Source organism: Arctopsyche grandis, chromosome 8, assembly GCF_051622035.1.
Source record: "Arctopsyche grandis isolate Sample6627 chromosome 8, ASM5162203v2, whole genome shotgun sequence".
Classification (NCBI taxonomy): Eukaryota; Metazoa; Arthropoda; class Insecta; order Trichoptera; family Hydropsychidae; genus Arctopsyche; species Arctopsyche grandis.
The window spans coordinates 7,988,459-8,014,532 of record NC_135362.1 but is presented as its reverse complement, the minus strand read 5'-3'; the positions used below and the strand labels follow the sequence as shown (position 1 = coordinate 8,014,532).

The 26,074-nt window shown below is 31.7% G+C and overlaps 4 protein-coding genes across 7 annotated transcripts; 3 read left to right on the top strand and 1 right to left on the bottom strand.

Annotated features, from left to right (window-relative positions):
- The first annotated feature begins 987 nt into the window (after positions 1–987).
- Positions 988–3,702, top strand: LOC143915340 (retinol dehydrogenase 12-like). 2 transcript variants are annotated; one of them, XM_077435951.1, is made up of 7 exons: positions 988–1,159; positions 1,635–1,828; positions 1,999–2,129; positions 2,439–2,640; positions 2,829–3,014; positions 3,106–3,215; positions 3,303–3,702. In XM_077435951.1, the coding sequence occupies exons 2-7, from the start codon at positions 1,675–1,677 to the stop codon at positions 3,495–3,497; spliced, it is 978 nt and encodes a 325-aa protein (XP_077292077.1). In that variant the 5' UTR covers positions 988–1,159; positions 1,635–1,674; the 3' UTR covers positions 3,498–3,702. The 2 variants fall into 2 exon arrangements, with proteins under 2 accessions (XP_077292077.1, XP_077292076.1); XM_077435950.1 differs by having other exon boundaries at positions 995–1,549.
- A 470-nt stretch (positions 3,703–4,172) lies between these two features.
- Positions 4,173–7,606, top strand: LOC143915341 (retinol dehydrogenase 11-like). Its single transcript, XM_077435952.1, has 7 exons — positions 4,173–4,272; positions 4,362–4,544; positions 4,844–4,974; positions 5,828–6,026; positions 6,122–6,307; positions 7,146–7,255; positions 7,331–7,606. The coding sequence occupies exons 2-7, from the start codon at positions 4,391–4,393 to the stop codon at positions 7,523–7,525; spliced, it is 975 nt and encodes a 324-aa protein (XP_077292078.1). The 5' UTR covers positions 4,173–4,272; positions 4,362–4,390; the 3' UTR covers positions 7,526–7,606.
- Positions 7,607–9,039: 1,433 nt separating this feature from the next.
- Positions 9,040–16,249, top strand: LOC143915384 (retinol dehydrogenase 14-like). 3 transcript variants are annotated; one of them, XM_077436012.1, is made up of 7 exons: positions 9,040–9,313; positions 9,444–9,589; positions 11,187–11,317; positions 11,384–11,582; positions 11,659–11,844; positions 15,624–15,733; positions 15,814–16,249. In XM_077436012.1, the coding sequence occupies exons 2-7, from the start codon at positions 9,454–9,456 to the stop codon at positions 16,006–16,008; spliced, it is 957 nt and encodes a 318-aa protein (XP_077292138.1). In that variant the 5' UTR covers positions 9,040–9,313; positions 9,444–9,453; the 3' UTR covers positions 16,009–16,249. The 3 variants fall into 3 exon arrangements, with proteins under 3 accessions (XP_077292138.1, XP_077292137.1, XP_077292139.1); XM_077436011.1 differs by having other exon boundaries at positions 9,056–9,355; XM_077436013.1 differs by having other exon boundaries at positions 9,078–9,281.
- A 3,082-nt stretch (positions 16,250–19,331) lies between these two features.
- On the bottom strand, positions 19,332–25,514 carry LOC143915383 (ejaculatory bulb-specific protein 3-like). Its single transcript, XM_077436009.1, has 3 exons — positions 25,464–25,514; positions 21,004–21,215; positions 19,332–19,739 (listed from the first exon to the last, which is right to left on the bottom strand). Exons 2-3 carry the CDS (start codon positions 21,203–21,205, stop codon positions 19,552–19,554), a joined length of 390 nt encoding a protein of 129 aa, XP_077292135.1. The 5' UTR covers positions 21,206–21,215; positions 25,464–25,514; the 3' UTR covers positions 19,332–19,551.
- Between the last annotated feature and the right edge of the window lie 560 nt (positions 25,515–26,074).

Here is a 26,074-nt window from a genome sequence, read left to right as displayed (position 1 = left end):
ATCGTTTGCTATCAGAGTTTGCCAATTAATCTGATTTTCATTGAAATGGTCCCAGCAAATTGGCAACCTTACCCATTTTCTCGCAAAATCTCGAGTTTTCAGCAATCTAGAATTTCACCGAATTGTATAAAATGCTGCAAATTTACAAATTTGACCATAGATGTCTCTGTGGATATTAATTGATGTGTATTTACATACATTTGTATAATACTAATAATATATACTTTGTATAATACTAATAATATTTGTATCAAATGTAAAAATGTTTCCGGCCATTGGGGTTACCTGTTAGGCCTACCTGGTTTAAATCAAAAGATAAAATAAAATAAAATTTAAAAATACTGGTAGCCTGTAAAACGTTTATTCTGCTTTTCCGAGATTCTGGACACATCTAATTAAAATAATTAATAACAATTTATGGATTAAGTAAAACAGAAATAATGCTTTTGGAACTGAAAATTGAACTTCCACCTTATTCAAATATAAATGTATAGGGGATGGAACGAATGAGACGACTGGCATGTTGATGCACGTGCTTTTAAAACGGAGTGAGGTGCTACCTTGAACACGGCTGAGTTGGTCCCAACTCGCAGGAAAGTGACCGAACTCGACCATGTCACATAGCGAGCCGCCACAAATGAAATATTTTTTTGGAAAAAATGTCCCGGTTATAGAAACTTTGATTTGTTATTTTGATTACCAACAAACCTTACATACATCCATACATATGTACATTCATAGAAAGTCTCTTTTGAAATTATATATTATATATAACTTTATTTTAATTTGTGTATCAATCCCTTTTCGAAGTCACCCGTTGAAATCAACGGGCACAACACTTGTTTTCGTATTATTGCACACTTCGGTTAATCTTATCTCACACATTAACTTCCATCATATATTTCACTTTGTTTCTGATAGAATAATTCCATGTGTTTTTTTAATAGACAAGATAAGTATAAATTGAGGGGCTCAGCAGTAAATAATGATAAGCGACATATGTCAATTTTTGAGATAGTAAGAAAGAAACGTTTTAAAAAATTTTTTTACATTGTTTGCGGCTATAAATGATGGTAGGAATAACCTGATATTTCACTGCCATCTTGAGAGAATTTGGAACAATTTACGAATATCTGTTGTAAAAGTCTCATAACTAGAGGTAGGACCGGAAGCGTGCCGTTCTTTGTTTATTGTTCGTTGTGCATTGTTCATTTTTATGATGAACCTTTGTTAAAGGTTTGCCGAACCTTTTTTATTGCACTCTAGCTTTGTGAATAGACCCAAAACGCCGTGTTTCCTGGAAAAAGCACGCTCTCTATCCGCCCTTTACTCATAACCATTTTCACACTAAAAATTAAATTTAAAAAATGTTGGCGTTTACCATTATTTACTGCCGAGCCCCTCAATTGAGTTGCAAAACAAATTTGTTCATTTTATCTAGCATTGACAAGTCAAAAGATAATTTTCTATAGATATGTAGATCTTTTGGCATTGTCGCACAAATTCCATTTAGCAAAACACATTGATAGAAGTGAAGCTATTCACATTGGTATATTAATTTTTATTTTTAAATCAAACGTCTCATTTTAGTACACCTGATTTATAATGAAGTATTGTCTTTATACACGTTTCAGGTTTCTTTGATATTACACGTATTGCAATTCAATTTATAAAATGTCGGTCTGTTGCTGTTGTCCAACAATGCTTTTGTGTATTTCCGGCCTAATATTTATTTGTTTGAAAATATACAACAAACTCACTACGGGAGCATACAAAGGAAAGGATAGACTCGATGGCAAAACTGTGATTGTAACTGGTGCTAATTCTGGTGAATATTTACGATGAAACCATTTACCAGATATTGTTTAACCAATTAATTAAATCTTTGATTTTGATATTACTGTTGAGTTCCATAATATAACATATAAGAAGAACCTATTGAGAATATATTGAATATATATAAGTCTAGTATTGATTTTTATTTCTTTATATACATAGGTATTGGATTATTTTGTGCAAAAGAATTTGCCGCGAGGGGTGCAAAATTAATAATGCTTTGTAGAGATATGACTACAGCTGAAAGTGCTAAAGCAGACATCATAGAAACCACCGGAAATAAGCAAGTTAAAGTAAATCTCTATTTAATTTCAATGATTTTGATATAAATAATCTATTTTAAGTATATAAAATTGTTTCTATTAGTGTATTTGATTTTTGATTTTTAAATGCTTTTTATTATTACTAAATTATGTTCACAATACATCTTATATCTATTTTAATAGCTACTGATCTACTGATCATTTTCTATTTTACAATTTAATTTAATTTGGTTAGTAATCATAGTATTATATTATTCTAATGTTAATCTATAGCATAATAGGAAAAAGAGCTCAAAAACCTATTTATATGTACAATCCTTCTATTATTGTATACTTTAGTTAAAACATATTGATTTTTCATCTCTAACTTCAATTCGAAAATGCGCTTATGAATTGATAGCTGAAGAAAAACGCATTGATATTTTGTTAAACAATGCTGGTATCGGTGGAGTTGCTAAATTAAAACCAACTGAAGATGGTTTGGATACAATAATGCAAGTTAATCATTTTGGACCGTTCCTGCTAACAAATATCTTACTAGGTAATGTTGTGAATAGTATTAATTTCTCAAAATTGTAATCTAAATTTATAAATAATGTAATCATCTTCTTTTAAATGCGTGACTGTTTATTTAATTTGAAAATTCATATTTGTTCATTCATCCCAAGTCATATATTTGAAATCTGTAAATATATACTGTAAAAATATATACTATTTTATCAATTTCAGAAACCATTAAAAAATCACCTTCCTGTCGGATTGTTAACGTGTCATCCATTATGCATCGTATTGCAAAATTGAAACCTAATAATTTAATACAACAAGACACAAGTAATCAGGTCATTATATATTCGAATAGTAAATTAGCGAATATTTATTTCACAAATGAACTGGCAAGACTTTTTAATGGAACAGGTTAACATACATATATTACAATTGTATGGTTTTGAATTCGTACATGCATGTTATATTAAACTAATCTAACATTTCATTTATAATTTCGAAGGTGTGACCGTCAACAGTTTACATCCTGGAGTGTTTGGCTCTGAAATAACAAGGGGATCCTCATATTTATTCCAAATGTCATGGAAATATATAACGAGCATAGTTTTCAAAGTAATTACTAATTTTTTTTTTCTAAAATCAAAAATTGTATAATATGTATAAATTAATCAATGTATTTTCATTGCCTATGTGATTTAGAGTATTGAAGAAGGTGCTCAAACATCTCTATACTTGTGTTTATCACCGGAAGTTGAAAGTGTCTCTGGCAAATATTTTGCAGATTGCAAAATGACCACACCATCTAAGGCAGCTCAAGATATGAACATGGCTAAAACAATTTGGACATTGAGTGAAGAAGCTGTAGAATTAAAACCGAATGAAAAGCATTATTGATGATGTAAAAATTGTTTTAATAAACTTAATATATGTAATAGTAACTGTTTTATTTTATAAAACTTATTATTTATCGGATACACATCGAATCGAATCGAATGAATGAAAACAATTTGGACATTAAGTGAAGAGGCTGTAAAATTGAAACCGAATGAAAAGCATTATTGATGATGTAAAAATTGTTTTAATAAACTTATATGTAATAATAACTGTTTTATTTTATAAATATTATTATTTATCAGATACACATTGAATCGAATCGAATGAATGAATATATCAGAAAAGGTTATTGGTTAGCATATAATGCTTTTAACAAAGTGGTCATGGGTTCAAATTCCACTGGTTTCTGCTGGCCAGACCTTGGATTTGTGACTCCAGTTCGATCGTTTTCTATCAGAGTTTGCCAATAAAAAAAGTTCTGTATCAAAATATCAAACTGAGTAATATTTACTTCACAAATGAATTAGCAAGACTTTTAAATGGCACAGGTATGTTTAATATTTTAGTTTAAGTATTTAATAAAATTCTTTATTTTAGGATTTATTTTATTCTAGGTGTTGCGGTAAATAGTTTATGAAACATCTTTCAATAATATAATCATATTCATATCACAATAGATAACATTTAAAAAAGATAAAAATGTATCACATAATAAAAAAAAATTGAATGACTCTTAAAAAGTTTAATCTTTCTGTGAGTTAAAAAAGATAGTGACTTTTCGTACAATTTTTTTATAAGAAATCAATTTAGTCTGACAAAAACAACTCATATGTATGTAAGTATATCGCGTCAAATTACATTCTAAAATCAAATCTCTTCATTGATGTAATTAATACATGATTTTTTTTTGTCTCGTTAATTAAGATTACACATTTCTCAATCCAATTTTGAAAATGTCATTTTGTTGCTGTTGTCCAATAACGCTTATATGTATAATTGGAGTATTATACGTTTGCCTAAAAATCTATAATAAACTTACCACTGGAATATATAATGGAAAGCAAAGGCTCGATGGAAAAACAGTTATAGTCACCGGTGCCAATTCTGGTGAATATATACAAATACAATATCGAATTCATAAAAAATATTATTATATTTCATACTGTTTTCTTTACCTAATATTTTAAATCGTATCCCGATACATGCTCTAGTATAATTGTATTTATCTTTTCAAGCTTTGATTCACATACATACTTGTATACGTATTTACATCACACAATTCTAGAACATGTGTAATATACATTCGTACACTTAAGTATTTGAGTATGTGACAAGCTGGCAAATATTGAGCTATTTGAATTTAGTTGAAATTTGAAACCTTCTTGTAATAATGACTATTTTATCAGGTATTGGACTGGTGTGTGCAAAAGATTTTGCTGCAAGAGGCGCAAACTTAATAATGCTTTGTAGAGATATGACTACGGCTGAAATAGCCAAAGCAGACATCATAGAAGCCACTGGAAATACGCAAGTAAAGGTAAACATCTCTTTTTACTTTACTATCACACAACCATACAGTGGCGGATTAAACGTTTCGGAGGCCACAGGTGCAAGGTAATTTAGAGCCCCCCCCCCCCTATTATATAAATATATAATATTTACAAACTTATACAAACAAAAAATATATATTATACAATTATATAAACAAACATCTATTTACAAACTTATACAAACAATCAAGAAAAAAAGGAAAACATTTTAAATTGGTACTCTGGCAACAATGCTAAATCAATACTCATTGGGAGCCATTACAGTATCATTTTCACCTTTACTTTCTTCCTCATTTTCTTTTTCAGAAAACTGTTCTTCAGGAGATTTTAGGAGTCTGTTCTTCAGACGTTGTATGATGCTGCTCATTAATTTTTCCAAGGGGATCTTCATCAGTTCTTCTACAGGGCTGCTTTTTGATCCTTTCCAGTGGTTGTTCTTCGTTACTTTCAGAGAGCTGCTCATTATTTCTTCTACAGGGCTGCTTTTTGTTCCTTTCAGAAGACTGTTCTTCAAGATGTTCTGATATTATGCCATTTTTAATGTAATTAGTTAGCGAATTCTTTTGTAGCAGTGAAATTTATCTAGAAAGGCCAAACAATCGACGACGGCGAGAACAATTATCGCAAAGCTTTGTACTTTACATAAAAAAGTAGTCGTACACTCCAATATTTTATGGAAAAATGCATAGGAATTTCCGAATTATAATTTTTCTCAGAACGATTTGGAGGCCCTTAAATTTAGAGGCCACAAATATGCGCCAATTTTTCTGTTCGATAATCCGCCACTGCAACCATACAAAATAAACATGCAAATGAATTAAATGGTTTATTTTATTTTAGTTGAAACATATTGACTTTATATCTTTAACGTCTATTCGAAAATGTGCTTATGAATTGATAGCTGAAGAGCCTCGTATAGATATCTTACTGAACAATGCTGGAGCTGGTGGACTTGGAATAAAACAAACCGAAGACGGCTTGAATAACCTCATGCAAGTGAATTATTTTGGACCGTTCCTCTTAACGAACATACTTCTTGGTAGTGTACTATGTTTACATATGTATGTTTGATGTTTCACAGAGTAAATGAAAATTTTCATTATTAATATTATGTATTTATTGACTCAATTCCAGACGTTATTAAAAAATCATCCCACAGTCGTATTGTAAATGTTTCATCGCTTGCGCACAAATGGGCCAATTTAACTCCAGATAATTTGATACACGTCAATACAACTAGTGAAGTACAAATATATGCAAATAGCAAATTGGGAAATATTTATTTTACAAATGAATTAGCACGGCTTTTAAGAGGCACAGGTATTCGAGTTTCACACAGTTACATATAATATGTATAACACGGTTCGGTGATTATTGATCATAAAGCGCAAAAGCCCAAATGTCACTAAAATCTATATTTTTTTGATTTTTAAATGCTTTTTATTATTACGAAATTATTTTCATAATACATCTTTTATCTATTTTAATAGCTACTGATCTACTGATCATTTTCTATTTTACAATTTAATTTAATTTGGTTAGTAATCATAGTATTATATTATTCTAATGTTAATCTACAGCATAATAGGAAAAATAGCTCAAAAACCTATTTACAATCCTTTAAAATCTATATAACGGAACATCTGGCAACCGAAAAGTCCATCATACTAAAGATAACTATCATACCAACTAGAACTGGAGTGCCAAATATTCCGTATTCGCGATTTTCATGACAAAAATTGTCTTTTGGGCGATCGCAATGTGACTAATAATTAATCCAATTACCGTATAACACAGTTGGGCAACCTATCCATCTTTAGCAATTTATTTTTTTGTTTGTCTACTACACAAATCTAGTTTTCAAATTACATAGAACCACAAAACTTTGTACACTATCTCATGGTATTCTAACTTCTCTTATTTATATCGATGAATACTTGCTTGTTAAATTCATTTGAATTAAATTCAGAAATTGTATGTATGGTTGAAGTAAAATGTGAATTTAAATCATTATGAGAGATCAAATGCATATTCAAATTCACCATGCTTTAATGGCCAATTTAATACTTGTAGTGAATTGTGACAAGGTTGCCCACCTTAAAATTATAGTATATGTATGTATATATTTGAAAATTTTTAATATTCGATTAATTTCTAGGTGTGACCGTCAATAGTCTTCATCCTGGAACTTTTGGCTCTGATATAGTAAGAAGGGCGCCATATTTATTCAAACTTCTATGGAAAGCCGTAACCAATCTAGCTTTTAAAGTGCGTCCACGCTTTCTAGTAAAACTGATTAAAATAATAGAAGTATTATATAATATGATTCAATTTATATTTTAGACCGTAGAAGAGGGAGCGCAAACATCTTTGTATTTGTGTCTATCGCCGGATGTTACAAACGTTACTGGAGAATATTTTACAGAGTGTGATATATCCACATCTTCTAAAGCTGCTCAAGATATGGACATGGCTAAAACAATTTGGAAGTTAACTGAAGAAGCTGTGAAATTAAAACCGACTGAAAAACATTTTTGATTGATTTGTAAATGTTAATTATATTGAGAAGAACTCATTTCGAATGCTTCTTATTAAATAAATTTTGATATTTTAAATTTAAATATTTATTTTTGTTATACGTACATTATTTTTAGTATAATTGGAATATGCTGATTCGTTCGTTATAAAATATGCGTAAAAAATCCCGAAGATATCTTGTTGATTCATATGTACTGTAGACGGCAAACTGAACCCAAAACATGAATATTTATTTAAGGTTTGGACCATTGTGGCATTACAGGAATTCATAATGCGCCACAATGGTCAAAAATATAACAGAAAAGAAACAAAATAAGTAACTATACAGAAATGAAATACATATTTATACACACAATTCACAAAAAAACAAAAGCTGAAGCTATATAATTAGTCACACAACATAATAATATTTAAATATAAGGAGAAAATTTGGGAATATCTAGTATCAACAGTCAGCACCAATATACATTTGTATGTATGTACGTATTTATGTACATATGTACAAGAACCAACTGTGATCACAAAACATCCCCGTGAGGCCAAAATCGAAGAATATCAAAAATCGACAAAAAGATAGATGACAATAATAAAAATATATATACACAAACAAAAATACAATTAAAACAATCATAAATAAACAATAAAACATTAAAATAGTAGCGGATAAATAAAAATTTAAAGTAATAAAATACAAAAAAGGGAATATCTTGCAACTACAGCCAGTTCCAATAAATAAGAACCAACTGCAGATACAAAATATCAATGCGAGGCCCAAATGGAAAAGAGTAGATCAAAATTCAACTCATACATCACATTCAATTATTTAAATAATGATGAGCGCAGACTACCAGACAAATAGGATAGAATAATATCTGATCATTTACGCTCACTAAAGTGGAAAATATCGCATTCAGGGTCAGCAGCAACGATTTAATTGACAAGTCAAATAGCTCTTGAAATAGGAGCCATTCGAAAAATAACTTTGTATATCAAAATCTTTCAAGTTTACAACATTAATATATAAAAAATATTGTTTATTGCAAAAAATTTCCATAACACATCAAAATGTTGTAGCATTCAAACGACAAATTAGCCAAAGCTTAAATTTCCTGCTATTTTTATGACATCATGATAATGATAATATACATAATTATCATAATATGTAATATAATCAAGATACAGAATGGTAAAAAATTGACCATGATGCTACATTATAATTTCAAATATCTTTCTAAAATCATATACCATAAATGTATGTAAAACATATCACAGAATATGTATCGAATGGAGATTGATACAAACTCTTACATTATTTATCAAAAATATGTAAAGTAGCATACGTCTATAGACGTATAGGACGTGCCGAACAAATTTGTCACAATGGATTTTAATTGAACAGCTCCATGTCCAACAAAATGACTGAGCTATTGTGTCAAATGTTCTGTCATTCGCTTCGATTCTCAAACAGTTGTATGTTTCTTGGACAGTAATATTTGTTATCATGAATATGATAAGATACCATTTGCTAGTAGCCTTAGCTAGCCTTGCTAGTAGTTATTGTCAGCTATTTTTCCAACATCGCGTTGCATTTTATTGTTTTTGCATATCTATCAAATTCATCTTACAAGTCACAGATATTATTTTTCAGTACAAGTTTATATGATTTTTTCACTACATCATCATTTTTTTGGCCACGCTGTATTTAAGAATTGCATTATTTTACAAATCGATAAATTCAAACTCTGCTTCTGTCCATGTATGTAAATAATCCACACACGCTATCAATCTGTATGGTTCACAAAATCTATTTATATTCCACATATTACTATTGTAATTTTATCGTTCTATGTATGTTACATGGTTGTTAGTTTACATGCATAGTACATGTCCAGTATACAATCCGACATTTCCTGTTTAGATCTCCAACTATGTGGACGTACATTTGGTGTATTCTTGCGATACTTTACGTATGTTATATAATATACCATATTCTCACCACTGGAGTATACAAAGGAACAGAAAGACTTGATGGAAAACATGTGATTGTTACTGGCGCAAATTCTGGTGAATATAAATGTCTATATCTCAACAGCATATATAAATCAATAGATTCGTTATTACTCCTAAAATGTACTTCAGATTTTTGACATTTGAATATAAATTACATACTATGATAATTTCATTACTCGGTGTCGTTGTTTATTGTTTTTCGATAGTTACTAACAGATCTACTCTCCAAAACAATACAAAGTCTATTAAACGATCAATAGACATTATTTAATTGTTTCCTTATATTCTTTAAACTTTATACCATGTTATTATAAATTGAATGTTCAACTAGTTCTTTGTATCTTTCAGTCATATGTAATTTTAACCTTGTATCAAATAGTAAATCAATTGTTTATTATCCTTACTTATAATCTATGAAATTCAAGTAAGACAAATCAGAAATATTGCCTGTAGTTTTTTTATTGCCGATCATATTATTACTAGTGTTATGCCCGATGGAATATCATTGCATAGGTTATGGCAGATTAAGTTATTAAATAAAAAAAAGATTAAAAGAATTGTGCCGGTGCTGTATTTTTTTCAAATACTTTTTAAATATATTTATATTTAATTGTTCAATATTAAAAAAAGGTAAAAACTACTTACCTGCCTAAATATAAACAATATAAAACACCAATAGAAAAATTAATTAATTAAATAAATTTTCAATAGATGGCACTAATTGCTCAGAGAGAGTATTATTATTTTTTATTTTTTATTTTATTTATAGTAAAATCAACAGACAACGGGATGTACATAGATATGTATAAAAAAACAAATAGTAAATATATATATTATATGTAACATCCGAGTCCAATTACAGATTTTTACAAAAATTATAAAAAAAAAAAAATTTTATTGTACATTTTGTTGGTAGTGTTTTACCTGTGACATATGTACATATACATTTTTTTTATATAATTTTAGCTATTGGCTAATTTAAAAAAATATATCTTAATAATTTAAATCTAAAATTCTATATTTAACTTATATGTACTGTCCCTCACAGAGGTGTCTCTTCGCTCCTCGCAAGAATGCATCCATGGTCTTAGAAGACCTGATGCACTCATGGAGGGCGATATACATTAGTAAACCCTTGTGAAAGCCACCCCCAGCTGGTTTTCTTTTTCTTACTCTAACTAAAACTAAATTATTCTTATTTCTAGTGTAATGATTATGAATATCTCTATTTCTTATTCTATAATCCTTAAAATAATCGGGTAATAACTCATGATCTAACTTATAAACAAACGATAATGTGCTTAGCTTTAAACTATTACTAATACTCAACCATCCCAATTCATCTAACATACTTCTTATAATTTTTAATCTACCAAAATTCCACATATGTTGAATCGAAACGTCTATTATAGTACGGCGAGCGTTATCGCAGATACACAAACACACAGAATAGCGATATTATATGTATATATACAGATGTACAATGTGAAATATCATCTTAAATCTCCATGTTAGTTTACTGTGACAACTAACATTATTTTTTCTAAAGTAGCAATTTCCCCCTTTAGAAAAATGTTGTTTTTAATGTTGATAGATATAAAAAATAATTTATTATTCTCTATATATATTTAGTATGTTTTTATTTCGGCAGGTATTGGATTTGTATGTGCAAAAGAATTTGCTAGAAGGGGAGCAAAAGTAATAATGCTATGTAGGGATATGGTCACAGCTGAGAGAGCCAGAATAGAAATTATAAAATCTACTAGAAATGACAAAATAAAGGTTTGAAATTCATCTTCCAATGTAAATAACCCTAAATAATTAAATAATGTTCATAAAAACTTCCAGTTGAAACATATAGACTTCTCCTCTTTGATGTCAGTTCGAAAATGTGCTCAGGAAATATTAAAAGAAGAAGCTCGTATTGATATATTACTAAATAATGCCGGTGCTAGTGGAATTGGAATCAGACAAACCGACGATGGTTTGGATGAGTTAATGCAGGTCAATTATTTTGGACCGTTCCTGCTGACAAACTTACTGCTAGGTAGTGTTCAACATCAACGATTACAAAATAAAGAAAAAATGGGAAGCAATACAATTGAGATTGATCTAAATTTCAGGATTAATTAAAAGAACATCTCCTAGTCGCATTGTTAATGTTTCATCGGATGCACATACTATGGGACGTCTAAATCCTGACAATTTGACAAAAAGTGACACAACCTTTCAATTATATCTATATTCAAACAGTAAACTAGGGAATATTTACTTTACGAATGAATTAGCCCGGCTGCTGAAAGGAACAGGTATGTTTTATTTTATTTTTAAAACATCAATATCGATATTTCAGGATTCTCTCTAAAGAAATCTATATATATTTATATATATATATATATATATATATATATATATATATATATATATATATATATATATATATATATATATATACACATATATATATATATATATATATATATATATATATATATATATATATATATATATATATATATATATATATATATATATATATATATATATGTATATATATATATATATTTTATTTTATTTTTTATTTTATTTTATTAATTGAAAAATCAACAGACAGGATGTACATAGATATGTATAAAAAAAACAAATAGTAAATAAATAATATATGTAACATCCGAGTCCAATAATAGATTTTTACAAAAATGAAAAAGATAAATATAAGGAAAACAAATTAAAAAGTAAAGAATAAAGGCATGACAAAATATGTAGAACATTGCATAATTAAACTATAGTATTAAAATATTTGGAAAAGGTTATAAAATAGAATATAAGAAGAAATTGAAATTTACAAATATAAAACAAATAAAAAAGGTAAATACAAAATAAACAAATGAAAAGGAAAAGAATGAAAGCTATAATATGATTAAATAGCACATTACATAACTAAACTAAAGTATAAAAATATTGGAAATATTGGAAAAATAGAATAGGAGAAGAAATGAATCAATCGGTCAAGATTCTCTTGATGTCAGACCTGAACCGATATATATATATATATATATATATATATATATATATATATATATATATATATATATATATATATATATATTATATATATATATATATATATATATATATATATATATATATATATATATATATATATATATATATATGCATGTCCGGGAAGCTTACTGTGGAAAAAAAGGGAAAAACCTCTCAATAATAATATTCGTAATTACGATTTTACCGACGCAAAAGTATGAAGCGACATTATGTAGTCAAAGAAATGTGTTTGTTGGTAACCACGTTACCAGTTGGTTTTACGGCTTTGAAGAGACTTTAGTTGAGCTCCAACCATCATTTGAAATAGAAACTGGAACGGGAACACAACGGGAACGGGAATGGGAACGGGAACGGGAATTGCATGCGTTATTGTGGCATTGCAACGCATGTCGGGTTCAGCTGGTTATTACTAGATTTTACTATTGGCAGTAGCGTCGATTTTACTAAGCCCTTGCGGGGGGTGCTTTCTGCACCGGGTTATTAAAATTGAAAAACGGCACAAAATTGACACAAACTTGTTTAAATCGGCGGTCCTCGAGCGGCTACACGCCTCATTACAATTTATGTATATATACAGCTTTCTATATTTATACAGCTACCGCGACATCCATCTGGTGCAGCTATACATATGTATATAGCATCGAATATGAGCCATAATTGGCTATTGTTCGAAATCCTGAGAAATCAGTTTATGTAACTAAAGGTAAGAAAGTTAAGTTAACTGATTCAGTCAGATGGAGACGCAATCCAGAAACAATCTATCTTCGATCTATCGACTGAATATCAGGGCACCTCATACATTTTACCCCGATTGATCAGTTTTGTCAGTACAACCAGATATACATATGTTATAATAATAGAAGTGCCTTTACCAATAAATTGCCTGTGTCAAAATAATACGCGTACCGTTTCCATAACTACGCATATACGCTACAACGCACGGAATAGAATCAGGGTCATCACATATTCACTATAGAAATGAAAGTTTTATTTTGATACTAGCTAAACCCGGCATGCGTTGCAATGCCACAAGAACGCATGTAATTCCCGTTCCCGTTTCCGTTTTTGGACGATTTTTTTACAGTTATCTTTCCGGACATGCATAAAACAAATCCTGAAATTTTCATCTTAATCGGTTCAGTGGTTTAGGAGCCTATACGAGACACACAGACAGACATTCAATTTAAAATATATATACATAGATAGATTTATTTATTATTTGAGCATATAGTGGTGTTGAACATTGGTAGCAAATCCGTTTATTTTCTCAATTGGTGAATTATTTTTATCCACTTTGTTGTGTTTGGCTGTCCTTGGGAAGTCTTAAATTAACGTGTAATGTATAGCTTCAACAAAAATATATATATAATATAAATTGAACGATGTTTATATTACTTAAACCTAAATAATTGGTTATTAATTTAGTTGAATCTTCGGCCCCACCAAGAGAAATGTTTTTACATTAAGTTAAAAATTATTTTTTTATTTCTCTGGTGCCACCCCTGAAATTGATTCCTCGACAAATCACTCACGGATTTTACACTCAACGGTTTATAGTTTTTGATCGATGCAATGACACGTCTATCAAATCATATAGAGTTCAAATTAACGTGTAAATTATGATCACTGCAATCGTTTGTAAAAGTCAGATCAATTATTTTGATAAATCTGCGGATTTTCAAAAGCTTTTATTTAGTTTATAGTTCCGGTATTACCAAAAACTTGTTTTCGGTCAAATACCGATACCACCGGTATCGTTACTTTCGGTATTGTAATCCCTAGTGACGACAACAGAGTGTATTACCCATATTCGTTATTTTGACAATGCTTTATATTGAAAATTTATTTGCTGTATTTTATCGATTTAAGTTGAGTGTAAAATCCGTGAGTGATTTGTCGTGAAACCCCTGAAATTGTATCTAGAATGCTTGCAGTCGCCATGACACTTTTAAAAACTGTCAAACTACGATGTTACTTGAATAATATGTTACTTAAATGATTAATTTACTTTAAAAACGTATCCCATGTTGTCTATTGTGTGTTTTTGAATGCATTGTGCAATTATCAAAGATGCACTTGCCCATCTTGCGAGTAATATACATACACACGACCGCCGTGCAAATTATTTTAAAAGGTCTGTGGCAGAGAAATGTAATATTAATAGAAGTGGCTTTAGGTGTTATATTGTTGTCAAGTGACATTCTGTCCATGGACAGATCTAAATAATTTTAGCATCATTCGTATTTGACGCTTGGTGCTCGACGTATGTCCGATAAAAACTTCTCTGTTTATTTATATTACTCGCAAGATGGGCAAGCATCGGTAAAAATTGCACAATACATTCAAAAACACACAATAAACAACATGGGATACATTTTTATAAGTAAATTGATCCGATTGTATTCCGTGCGATGTAGCGTATTTATAGAAACGTACCGCGTAAAATTGACAACAGTTATTTATTCGTAAGGGCCCCTCTATTCTTATTACATCTCTCTGGTCTGTGGACCTTTTCCACAATACGACGCCTAAAGCCACTTCTATTATTATAACATTTCTATGAGTACAACTGTCAGTACAGTTATGTATATAAAAACATAGAGGGGAATGGGAAAAAATAGAAAATAGGGATTAAACGTGGAAAAATTCATCCACTAAAACATTTTTCCCGGAAGTAAATTGGGAATTTTCCCATCCTTGCAGAAAAGGAATGTGTGATGATGACTAAACACGTTTTAAACATATAAAACACGTGATTATCATTTTTTCGCATTGGTCGTTTGCTTAGACCTTGAAAATGACGAATGTAATTTACTAAAAAAAATAGTAATAAACCTGCATGGTCTAAAACGAAAAGACTCCATGGGGAAGTTAATAAGAGGGGGAAACAAAATTGTTTAATTTACAGGTGCCACCACCCCTAATGACACAATAGTGTACTATTAATAGTGTATTTGTTTAATGAAATATTCACCAATAAATTATTTCAAACAAAATTATAATTGTAATTGAATTTTTTAAGGTGTGACAGCAAATAGTTTACATCCTGGAGTTTTCAACTCGAACATAACAAGACACGGATCACATTTATTTCAAGTTATATGGAAATCCATAGTCCAAATACTAGGCAAAGTAAATTTACATTTAATTTGAATGCGATATCATAAAATACGTATGTGTGTTTACTTGACTTGTATAATATATTGTTTCAGAGCGTTGAAGAAGGAGCTCAGACATCGTTATATTTATGTTTATCGCCAGATGTCGCTAACGTCACCGGAAAATATTTTGCAGATTGCAGAATGATCGAGCCTTCAAAAGTTGCACAAGACATGAATATGGCTAAAACGCTTTGGGAGTTGACCGAAGAAGCCGTGAAATTAAAACCGACTGAAAAATATTACTGATTGAATTTCAATTGCCAACAAGTTTATTAAAAATTGTGTCTTTCATAGGGTGACCATACGTCCCGTTTTGGCCGGGACAGTCCTGTTTTTTATGTGCTTTGCTTTCGTCCCGTCGTTTTCGTATAATTGTTTAATTTGTCCCGTTTTATTTTAAGAATTTTATAATACACTAGCTGTATTACCCGGCTTCGCTCAGTGTTTATAATATAAACCGCTTAAACATGACTAAGCTAATTTAATTAAAAAAAAAAAAAAAATTTAAAAATTAAAAAAAAAAATTTAAAAAAAAAATTTAAAAAAAAATAAAAAAAAAAAAAAAAAAAAAATCAAAAAAAAAATCAAAAAAAAAATCAAAAAAAAATTAAAAAAAATCAAAAAAAAAAAATCAAAATTTTTTTTTGCCTTCTAGGGCTTCGCCCTCGGCGCCCCCCTGAGCCTTTGCCTTCTAGGGCTTCGCCCCTCCACGCCCCATGAGCAATTGCCGTTTAGGGCTTCGCCCCCATGATCAGTTGCCTTTTAGGGCTTCGCCCCTCCGCGCCCCCATGATTAAAAGCCGTCTAGGGCTTCGCCCCCCTAAGTTAATGCCTTTTAGGGCTTCGCCCCCCGCGCCCCCAAGATTAATTGCCGTTTAGGGCTTCGCCCCCCTTAGTTAATACCTTTTAGGGCTTCGCCCCTCCGCGCCCCCATGATTAAATGCCGTCTAAGGCTTCGCCCCCATGATCAGTTGCCTTTTAGGGCTTCGCCCCTCCGCGCCCCCATGATTAATTGCCGTCTAGGGCTTCGCCCCCCTTAGTTAATGCCTATTAGGGCTTGCGCCCCATGAGGCTGGGCCCCCCGGGGCCCCTTCGGGGCCCCACGGGGCTGCGCCCCTTGTGGCGCCCCCTTTTGAGCCCCATGGGGCTGCGCCCCATGAGGCTGGGCCCCCCGGGCCCCCTTCGGGGCCCCACGGGGCTGCGCCCCTTGTGGCGCCCCCTTTTGAGCCTCATGGGGCTGCGCCCCATGAGGCTGGGCCCCCCGGGCCCCCTTCGGGGCCCCACGGGGCTGCACCCCTTGTGGCGCCCCCTTTTGAGCCCCATGGGGCTGCGCCCCATGAGGCTCGGCCCCCCGGGCCCCCTTCGGGGCCCCACGGGGCTGTGCCCCTGTTGGCGCCCCCTTTTGAGCCCCATGGGGCTGCGCCCCATGAGGCTGGGGCCCCACGGGGCTGTGCCCCTTGTGGCGCCCCCTTTTGAGCCCCATGGGGCTGCGCCCCATGAGGCTGGGCCTCCCGGGCCCCCTTCGGGGCCCCACGGGGCTGCGCCCCTTGTGGCGCCCCCTTTTGAGCCCCATGGGGCTGCGCCCCATGAGGCTGGGGCCCCACGGGGCTGCGCCCCCCGGGCCCCCTTCGGGGCTGCGCCCCTTGTGGCGCCCCTGGCGGGGCCCCATGAAGCTACTCGCCTTGCGCCCCCGCGGGGGTGAATCCATTGAAACGAAAAAAACAAATCGGCGCCCATGGATCGAAAAAAAAAAATCGAATCACGTGTTCGATGACGTCACCGATCTACGGACGACGAAGACGACGACGACCAAGGATATTTACATATTTACATACATACAAAGTCTCTTTCCAAATTATAGATTAGAAGATATATTACCACTTTTTTCCAAATTATAATATTTTGTTTCCAAAAACAAATATTAATATATAAATACACATTTAAATACAATATATTAATTTTTAAGTAGCATTTAAATATTTTGTTACATGTTTCTAACAGAAGGGTCCTTTTGGGGGGGCTGGGGTACGCAGCTACCCCCCTCCCTAGATTTTAACGGGACTATCAACGTTGTTTAATGTATTATTATGAATTTGAATTAAAATACTAAGCCAACAATTTATTTCGAACAGCGTCTCCAGTATTACTCCCAAATACATTTTGTTTTGTTGTTTGTCTTGCTTTGAAAGATATTTGTAAAACTCGTTTATCCTTTAGAATTACTAATTTTACTATTAATTTTATTGATAAAAATATATAAATAAAAAAATGATTAAAAGAGATAGCTAAAATCCGTATACACTCATTTTTTTAATGTAATACACCCCCCCCCCCCACCCCCCTCCCGCCTCTAGAGATTCATTCCTTGTTGGTCAAAAACGTTGCCCCCCCCTAGGAAAAATGAAATGACGCCCCTGGTTTCTAAAAAAAAATCATTTTGTGCTATTAATTTGATCATAATAATTTTTAAAGAACTGTAAAATACAATATATTTATCTTGTTTCATTTTCTTCTTTCAAATAAGTGTACGTTCTGATAAAAAATATATTACTTAGCAAAAGAATAAATGAAAATTAAAAAAATCTAAATTTTTAGTTGCACATACTTTTTGCAATTAAAAGAAACCAAGAATATCTTTTTGGAAAATTTGTAGTTAGAAAAAAATAAGTATGCAGCGCATGAACGTCAGATTTTTAGTGTTTGTTTTTTGTTTAAATCCTGTTTCTATTTTCCTTGTACACAAGAATTATACATTCTAAAAAGAATTAAATTCATTGACAATATCAACGGTTATTTGAGAAATTATAAAATTTTTGGACGTGTTTTTATAGGTATATAGGACAGCTATTTTGCGTTTAGAGTCCTGGGAAATATGGTCACCCTAGTCTTTCATGAATTTTTCGTATTCCAGGACTAGGATATACTTAAACATACTCACTTAAAATATAATAAGTTTCATTTTTTTACACCAAGTGCGCTGTACGTCAATTCAAAGCGTAATTTGTATTCGTTAGACAATTAATCTCTTCGCACGAAGGTCAAAAGGTGGTTCGTGTACCGATTGCAAAGTTTTCCCGAGGAGCATAATCCAATGTGTTTGCAAATTAATGTCATTGGTGACATATGAGCAATTAAATTTTATTATAGTCTACTTAAGTGTCCATTCAAAATGAATTAGATCTGATGATGCATCAGACTGAAGTTCGTTGTTATTATTTGAAAACGATCTTTTCTCAGTAGCACTAATAACAAGTTGAATTTTTTTACCTCTTTGTTTGTCGACATTTTTATAAAAAATTTCCTCAAAGAGGTTTTTTTAACAGACGTTAATCAACACTTTTTTTTAAGTTTTCCTCACGCCACATTGAAACCATCAAACAAAGATCAATAGTTCGTCGTGTAAAAACTCTCTTACTAATATTTGTCTATGCTAATTTATGTACTTTTTCGTATTATACTTTAATACGAACGTTAACAATAAATATATCACCTTGAACTCTTGTTTTGTAAAATTCATATAGTTCAAAAAGAGCAGGTGTAAGATTATATCATAATAAAAATCAAATAAAATTTCAATAAAAGTACAACATTTTTAAAGCTTTCATTTTTATTATTTTTATACAATACATTTACAAGCATAATAAAATATAAAAAAATATGTTTAAATTAAACTATAGAAAACTACATACAAAAGTGTTTTGTTCCATTGCCCAATTCCATAATGGTTTAAATGATTAAGACAGAAACTTCTAGTAGAAGGAATTGAGGTTTTACTTTCAATATCATAATTTTAATCAGTTGAGTTGACGAACTTATCGAATTCAACTTTGTACTTTCCTTGTGGGTCATATTTGGCCAGAAGTAGGGTCCAATCGTCGGGTCTCTTGTTCCTCAAGTGCGTCGTGATCTGTCTCATCCTCTGGCGCTGACTGGCACTGCATCCACGGCAAGAATCTTCCAAGGTTTCAGGCAAGAATCCTGAATCGAAAAAAAGGACATGTACACATATTTTATGCATAAAAGTGACGAGGTTGTCGGAGATAGTTGTAGAAATTCGTCACGAGGACGACTACTCCAGATACGTAACTTAAGATGCAAACATTACATAAATCTACAGGTGAGCCACAAATAAATGAAAAAAATGTTTCATTAATAAACTGCAAGATATAACCTTAAAAATATAGCATTTTTTCGCGACGTTTGAGAAAATTTCCATCCTATAAATTTTACTACTACTAATTTATTTGCGCCACCTACGAGTATGTATGTATATATGTATGTTACCAAATGTTACAAAAAATTATAAATATCGTCAGAATTGAATTTCAGATCATAAAAGCAAACATTTTGCTTGTTATTATGGGTAACTACTGCAGCCCATGCATATGGGCTGCGGGGCTGCAGCCCTCCCAAGATAGTACACATTAATGCTATTTTTGCCACCCATATGGGCTGAAGATCTGCAGCCCTCCTAGTACAGTACATGGAGTAGTGGTTAGCATTGCTATGGTCAGTGTTGTTGTGAGTTCGAGTCACACTGGTTGCTGCTGGCCAGACCTTGGTTTGTAACCAGATCGGTCGTTTCTAATCAGAGTTTGGCAATTTTTCTGATTTTCATCGAAACAATTCCTGAAAAATTGGCTTTCCCTCCCTATATCTCCCGCGAAATCTTGAGCTATTGTGTTATATCTCAGGTTTCGCCAGGTTTCTCTCGATAGATATCTCTGTGGATGTTTATTGTATATATAGATTCGTATTTTTACATGAAAAATATCATTGTATATGATGTTGGCAATGTCTGACCATCAGTAGCGGCTCGTGAGAATTCATAGTGGGGGGAGTCTTAATCTGTTTAGCACACTCGTCGCTTTGAAGCAATCTTTTAGACGAGTGTGCATGCTATTTTTGTTTGCATTTGGTCACCGGTAAGGTCAACGAGCTACTACAGCCCGATTCATCTCTGCAGCCCCTCCACTTTGAATTCTCACGAGCCACAACTGGTAACTAACCAAATTGCCCGGCGTCCCTCGGACTAGTGAAAGTTGTAAAAAATAAGAAGGGACGAGTTCGGACGAGTGAAAGTTTTTTCGGAAATTTCGAAGTCTGCGGTCTACATTACAGATATACATATTTCTACACTTAAAATAATGACCCACTGAAAAATTCCAGTACTATCAACAGCTCAACTACATAGGTACATATAATTCAAAGTTTCTATACATAAATATTCTTCAAAACTTACGTCTGAAATCCTTTCCTTCGGGCGTGCATGGACCTTTGTCCAGCATGCATTTAATATAGTTCTTCAATATCCTCTGGTTGTCGAGGATTTCGTCAATGTTGAAGTTGTCATACTTGGCCAGCTCGATTGTGGCGGCAGCCGGAGCAGAGTCTATTGTGACGCAAATGGCCGCCACCAAAAGTGCTAATACGAAAACCTTCATCTTCAATTGCCTGAATAATGAATAATTTAAATTCAAATTAGGAACCATTCGCATAATATATACATATACATATATAGGCAGTAATCTTTGGAATGCTAGAAGACAGTTGTCAGGACTCGGCCTTTGCAAATGGCGAGGATTTTCCGCGGTATCAAGGACTGTTATAAATGTATTTGATAATTAATTTTAAGCAATAAATAATTTTACCAATTTTTTTTTTATTTAACATTATTCACGGCCTTTGTTCGGCACGCTCCCTCGATTAGGTTTTACACGTTATTTCTGATAATTTGAAAGACATCTGCATGAGTGATATCTTCAAAGGAAAGGCAATAAGCAGGCATGTTTTTTAAAAGTTATTTTGAAATTAAAAAAAAAATGTTATTTTTTTAAATACAGAAAAATATCAGATTTTTCTTACTTGACAAATTTTTGAAAACTTATTGCGCCTCTAATATTTTTTTCTGTTAACACAGATTTGTTTTTATTTGATTGAATAAACATTAAACAAACAAAAAATAATAATTGACTAACATATCGCTTTTAACTTGGGCAGTATTAGCAATTAACTGTGAGATTTTGGTGTTTTTACTAAAAATCTTTAAAAATTAAATTTAAAAAAAACCGTATGTGTTGCTCAAAATGGTCTAAATGATATGAGCTATCAACCCTTTAAGGCTTTGTACCTACATACATACATATATAGCTTCCAAACATCCTGTACATATATTTAAGAATTTTTCCATTAAATTATTCTGAATAATATAATATATATAATTTTGAAAGAGACTTTGTAACTATGTATGTATGTAAGGTTTTTTGGGAACATCGAAAACAAATCAAAGTTTCTATGTCGACAATTCGATTGGTTGAATTTTATTTTTTTTCTATTCAAATAAATTTAATAAAAACACAAATGAATATTTACTATTAAATTGTTTTGCCATGTTTAAGCTTTTTATATTACAAATACCGAGCGAAGCCGGGTAAAAACACTAGTTTTAAATAAAAACATACAATTAGTCATTTAAATTGATTAAAATTCGAAAGATATGTATATTTTCTTATATTAGAATTTTTTCCTTATTTATTTTGAATTTTAAAAATTTGACGTATAGATTTTTGTTTTCATTTTCATTATTTCTTTTGTTTTTGTATAAATTCAAATTTAATTCTTGTGGGTTATGAAAAATAAATATATATGTAGGTTAAAAAAAAGTAGAAGTAGAAAAGTACCGAAAATCAACCAAATATTATATTTGAATCTTTATAATAAGTTCACAGCTAGGCGAGTTTAAATAAAGCATAGGATTCCATAAAAATAAATGTTAATTTTCATATACATATACATATATATATGACATAATAACGTTTAATAAATAATCGCAATCATGCAAAACGATCAAAGACATACGTATTTCAAAATGAAAATACTTTAAATTTAAATTTATTCATTGATTGTACATAACTCGAAACGTGATTACTAAATGCAACATTCAAAATTTAATATTGAATTTTTGGCACACGTTGCAGCACGTCGCAAAAACTGGTGCACTATTTATTTATTTAATTTGCACATTGTGCATATACATATGTATGCGTGAGCTTGTTTTTTATTTGTTTTCTTTTTTTTTTTGGGTCATTTTGAAATTCACACCGCGTTCAATTTCAAAATATTCACTTTTCAAAAGTAAAACGTTCATAAACATTGCACAATCGATGAGTTTCATGCACGTACGCATACGTACGCCATATTACATACAATCCCAATCGGATTATCGAACGTTGAGTAATTTCTTCGTTAGGAATGATCAGTAAAAGTGGACCAAGACCAGCACATAGGAAATGATTAAACGATGAATTATGATTGTTCATACATTTATGCATGTAATTCATACGTGCAATGATTGAAATACTTTCAATGTTGTTATATAAATTGGGTTTTTACTGAGCTGGACTTTATCCATTGCGCATTGAAGTGTACTTACTTAAAATTGCACAACGATTTTAAGTGTACTTACTTAAAATTGCACAACGATTTTCATGAAATGTTAATTGCACATAATTTTCTTATGTATATAGATACTAATTTGTACTGGCTTTTAACATCCAGCTCCGCCCAGAAAATAGTATCTAGTACCAATAATATCAGCCTAGCCTGTGACTAACCAATAAAGTAGATATTCAATACTAAATTAAAATCAAAGTGTCTTAAAACTTTCATTTTGCAAATCTACTGGGCAAAATCTCGCACTTTATGATCTCTAGAATTTAGATAAATTTAACATAATAAGTTATTTATCATAAACTCTTTCAAGCGTGTAAAATAATACCCATTTTCCAAATATGTACACTACCGTCCATATGTTTAAGACCAAAGTGTTTTTGGAGCATATTTTACACAATTTTGGACCAATTTAAAAAATACAAACTCAGTTATGTTCAAAAAATACGCATTTATTAAAATAAATAAAGATATTACAATAATTAATAAACATAAAATTATAAAAAAATAAAAACGTCAAACTGAACTTTCGTCAAAAAACCCACCCTTACTTTTAATCACTGCTGCACATAGTCTCGGCATTCTATTTATTAAATTTTGAAGTATGATGGGAGGTATGGACTTCCAACTTTCCTGTAGATGATTCCAAAACTTATTTATGGATGTTGAGCGATGGATTCTGGTTCGTCTGTCCAATTCGTCCCACAAAAGTTCTATTGGGTTTAAATCGGGGGATTGAGGAGGCCAGTTCATGATTTTTAAATTATTTTTTTCTTCTTCTTGTTGTAAGAAGTCCATGCATAGCTTTGATTTATGTTTTGGGTCATTATCTTGTTGGAATATAAAATCATGCCCACATAAGTTCCGGCCGCACGGCAAAACTTGTTCTTTTAAAATTTTCAAATACCCTTCTTTTCTTAAAATTCCATCAATTTTGATTAAATTCCCAACTCCAGCTCTTGAGAAACATCCCCATATCATTATGGATCCACCACCATGCTTGATTGTTGGCAGCACACAGTTTGGCATCATTTTTTCTTGGGGAGTGCGCCGGACGTAAACTCGTCTTTTCGAACCGAACAATTCAAACTTCGATTCATCGGACCAAATCACTTTTGACCAATCTTCAATTGACCAATTACGATGCTGAAGAGCCCAAGCTAGTCTTTTCGCTTTATTATTTCTTCTTAATAATGGTTTTCTTACTGCTATGCGCCCTCCCAGCTTCACTTCCATCAGCCGACGTTTAACCGTGGTGACCGATACTTTTTTGAAGGCTGTCTTTTCTATGTCAGAGGCGATTTCTGGTGCCGTTATCCTTCTATTTCGCTTGCTCAATAATATAATTTGTTGATCCAATGCTTGTGTTGTGATTCTGGGACGTCCTGATTTTGATAAATCCATAATGTTGTTAGAATTTTGGAATTTTTTTATCGTCTGTTGTACTGCAGTCTTCGAAATATTCAGATTTTCGGCGATATATCGTTGGGTTTTTTGCTGTTTGTAAAGAGCAATAATGGCTCCTCGAGTTTCCATGGTGAGATTTTTATTTTTTCCCATATTTATTCAAAAAATTTTGTCCTCTTTATGTATTATAAATTTTTCGCTAATACGACTTCAAAGTCTGACTGATCAGATTAAACTGAACCAAATTCATTTAGGGTTTATTATTTTGAACTGTTTCGATGTCATATCAGCAGGATAAAATAACAAAAAAAGTTCGTAACATAAACTGCGTATAGTAGAGTTGTCGAATTGCAACTTGTGTCGATTCGTCACGCGGTGTCTTTGAGCCCATTTTGAACCCTTATATAAAAAAAACAACAAACCAATGGGATAATCCCTGCTTTTTTTTGCTCAAATTAAATCCAAGGGTGTAGGGAAACAAATGATACCCATTTCTTTGAACTATTTTACGCTAAATTATTTTAATGGACATTAGAAATCGAGTTATAGGTTTGGTCTTAAACATATGGACGGTAGTGTATATTAATTATCATGATTTATGCTCAAAATTTTTTTCCAAGATTGGTACATTTCAGCCATAATTCGTATGAAGTAAAGTTTGATTAATGTGTTTAAAATAAAAATAAAATTTAATTATTTTAAAAATCAAAATCAAATGATATAATTTTCCCTATGCTAAGGAAATTTTGTTCTGTCTCTAAGTAATAAAATATTGAACGCTTTAAACGTTTAAATTTGTTATTAAAATATACTTTTGGGAATTCAAACTTCGTTTTCAAGACTCACCTGTAATCGAAACTACCTAGCCGAGTGATAAATCAAATTAAACTAACCGGTAGAGTGAAGAGTGCGTTCTTTTATATAAAGGCACGGTCGCATACCAAGGATCGTCAAATAAGCATATGTATTTGACATAAAAACAGCACTGAAAAATAAGCAGGGTTGTCAATAAGTAATTGCCGATGGTAAATTAATTAATTGATCAACTATAAACAATGTCTTTCCTGTTTTTTCAATTACATATTTATCATTTATTTATTTTACAATCATAATTAATACACAAATTTTGTATATATGTATGTATTTTATTTTATTTTATTGTTGCAATCAATATACACTCGTCATTACAGATTGCTCCAATGCGACGAGTGTAAGTTTTTAACGGTCAGAAATAAAATATACATACATATACAATCAGAATACATAGCATATAACAATTAATCAGAAATAATAATCATAGAGACATCTATGGATTATTTTTAGATTTTTGTGTATAACTTTTATACATATAATAAATACGAAATTATAGAGATATCTATAGATTTCAGATTACTGTGCATAATTTTAATAAATTATACACAGACAGATTTTTGTGACGACAGGAAATGATCTAATAC

Bases quoted from the DNA above. Each gene is read 5' to 3' on its own strand.
- LOC143915340 (XM_077435951.1), top strand. From the start codon at position 1,675: ATGTCGGTCTGTTGCTGTTGTCCAACAATGCTTTTGTGTATTTCCGGC. The intron at 3,015-3,105 runs GTTAACATACAT...ATAATTTCGAAG, and splicing joins AAGACTTTTTAATGGAACAG to GTGTGACCGTCAACAGTTTA. The intron at 3,216-3,302 runs GTAATTACTAAT...TATGTGATTTAG, and splicing joins TAACGAGCATAGTTTTCAAA to AGTATTGAAGAAGGTGCTCA.
- LOC143915341 (XM_077435952.1), top strand. From the start codon at position 4,391: ATGTCATTTTGTTGCTGTTGTCCAATAACGCTTATATGTATAATTGGA. The intron at 4,545-4,843 runs GTGAATATATAC...CTATTTTATCAG, and splicing joins AGTCACCGGTGCCAATTCTG to GTATTGGACTGGTGTGTGCA. The intron at 6,308-7,145 runs GTATTCGAGTTT...ATTAATTTCTAG, and splicing joins ACGGCTTTTAAGAGGCACAG to GTGTGACCGTCAATAGTCTT.
- LOC143915384 (XM_077436012.1), top strand. From the start codon at position 9,454: ATGTGGACGTACATTTGGTGTATTCTTGCGATACTTTACGTATGTTAT. The intron at 9,590-11,186 runs GTGAATATAAAT...TTATTTCGGCAG, and splicing joins TGTTACTGGCGCAAATTCTG to GTATTGGATTTGTATGTGCA. The intron at 11,318-11,383 runs GTTTGAAATTCA...AAAAACTTCCAG, and splicing joins CTAGAAATGACAAAATAAAG to TTGAAACATATAGACTTCTC.
- LOC143915383 (XM_077436009.1), bottom strand. From the start codon at position 21,205: ATGAAGGTTTTCGTATTAGCACTTTTGGTGGCGGCCATTTGCGTCACA. The intron at 19,740-21,003 runs GTAAGTTTTGAA...TTTTCGATTCAG, and splicing joins CGAAGGAAAGGATTTCAGAC to GATTCTTGCCTGAAACCTTG.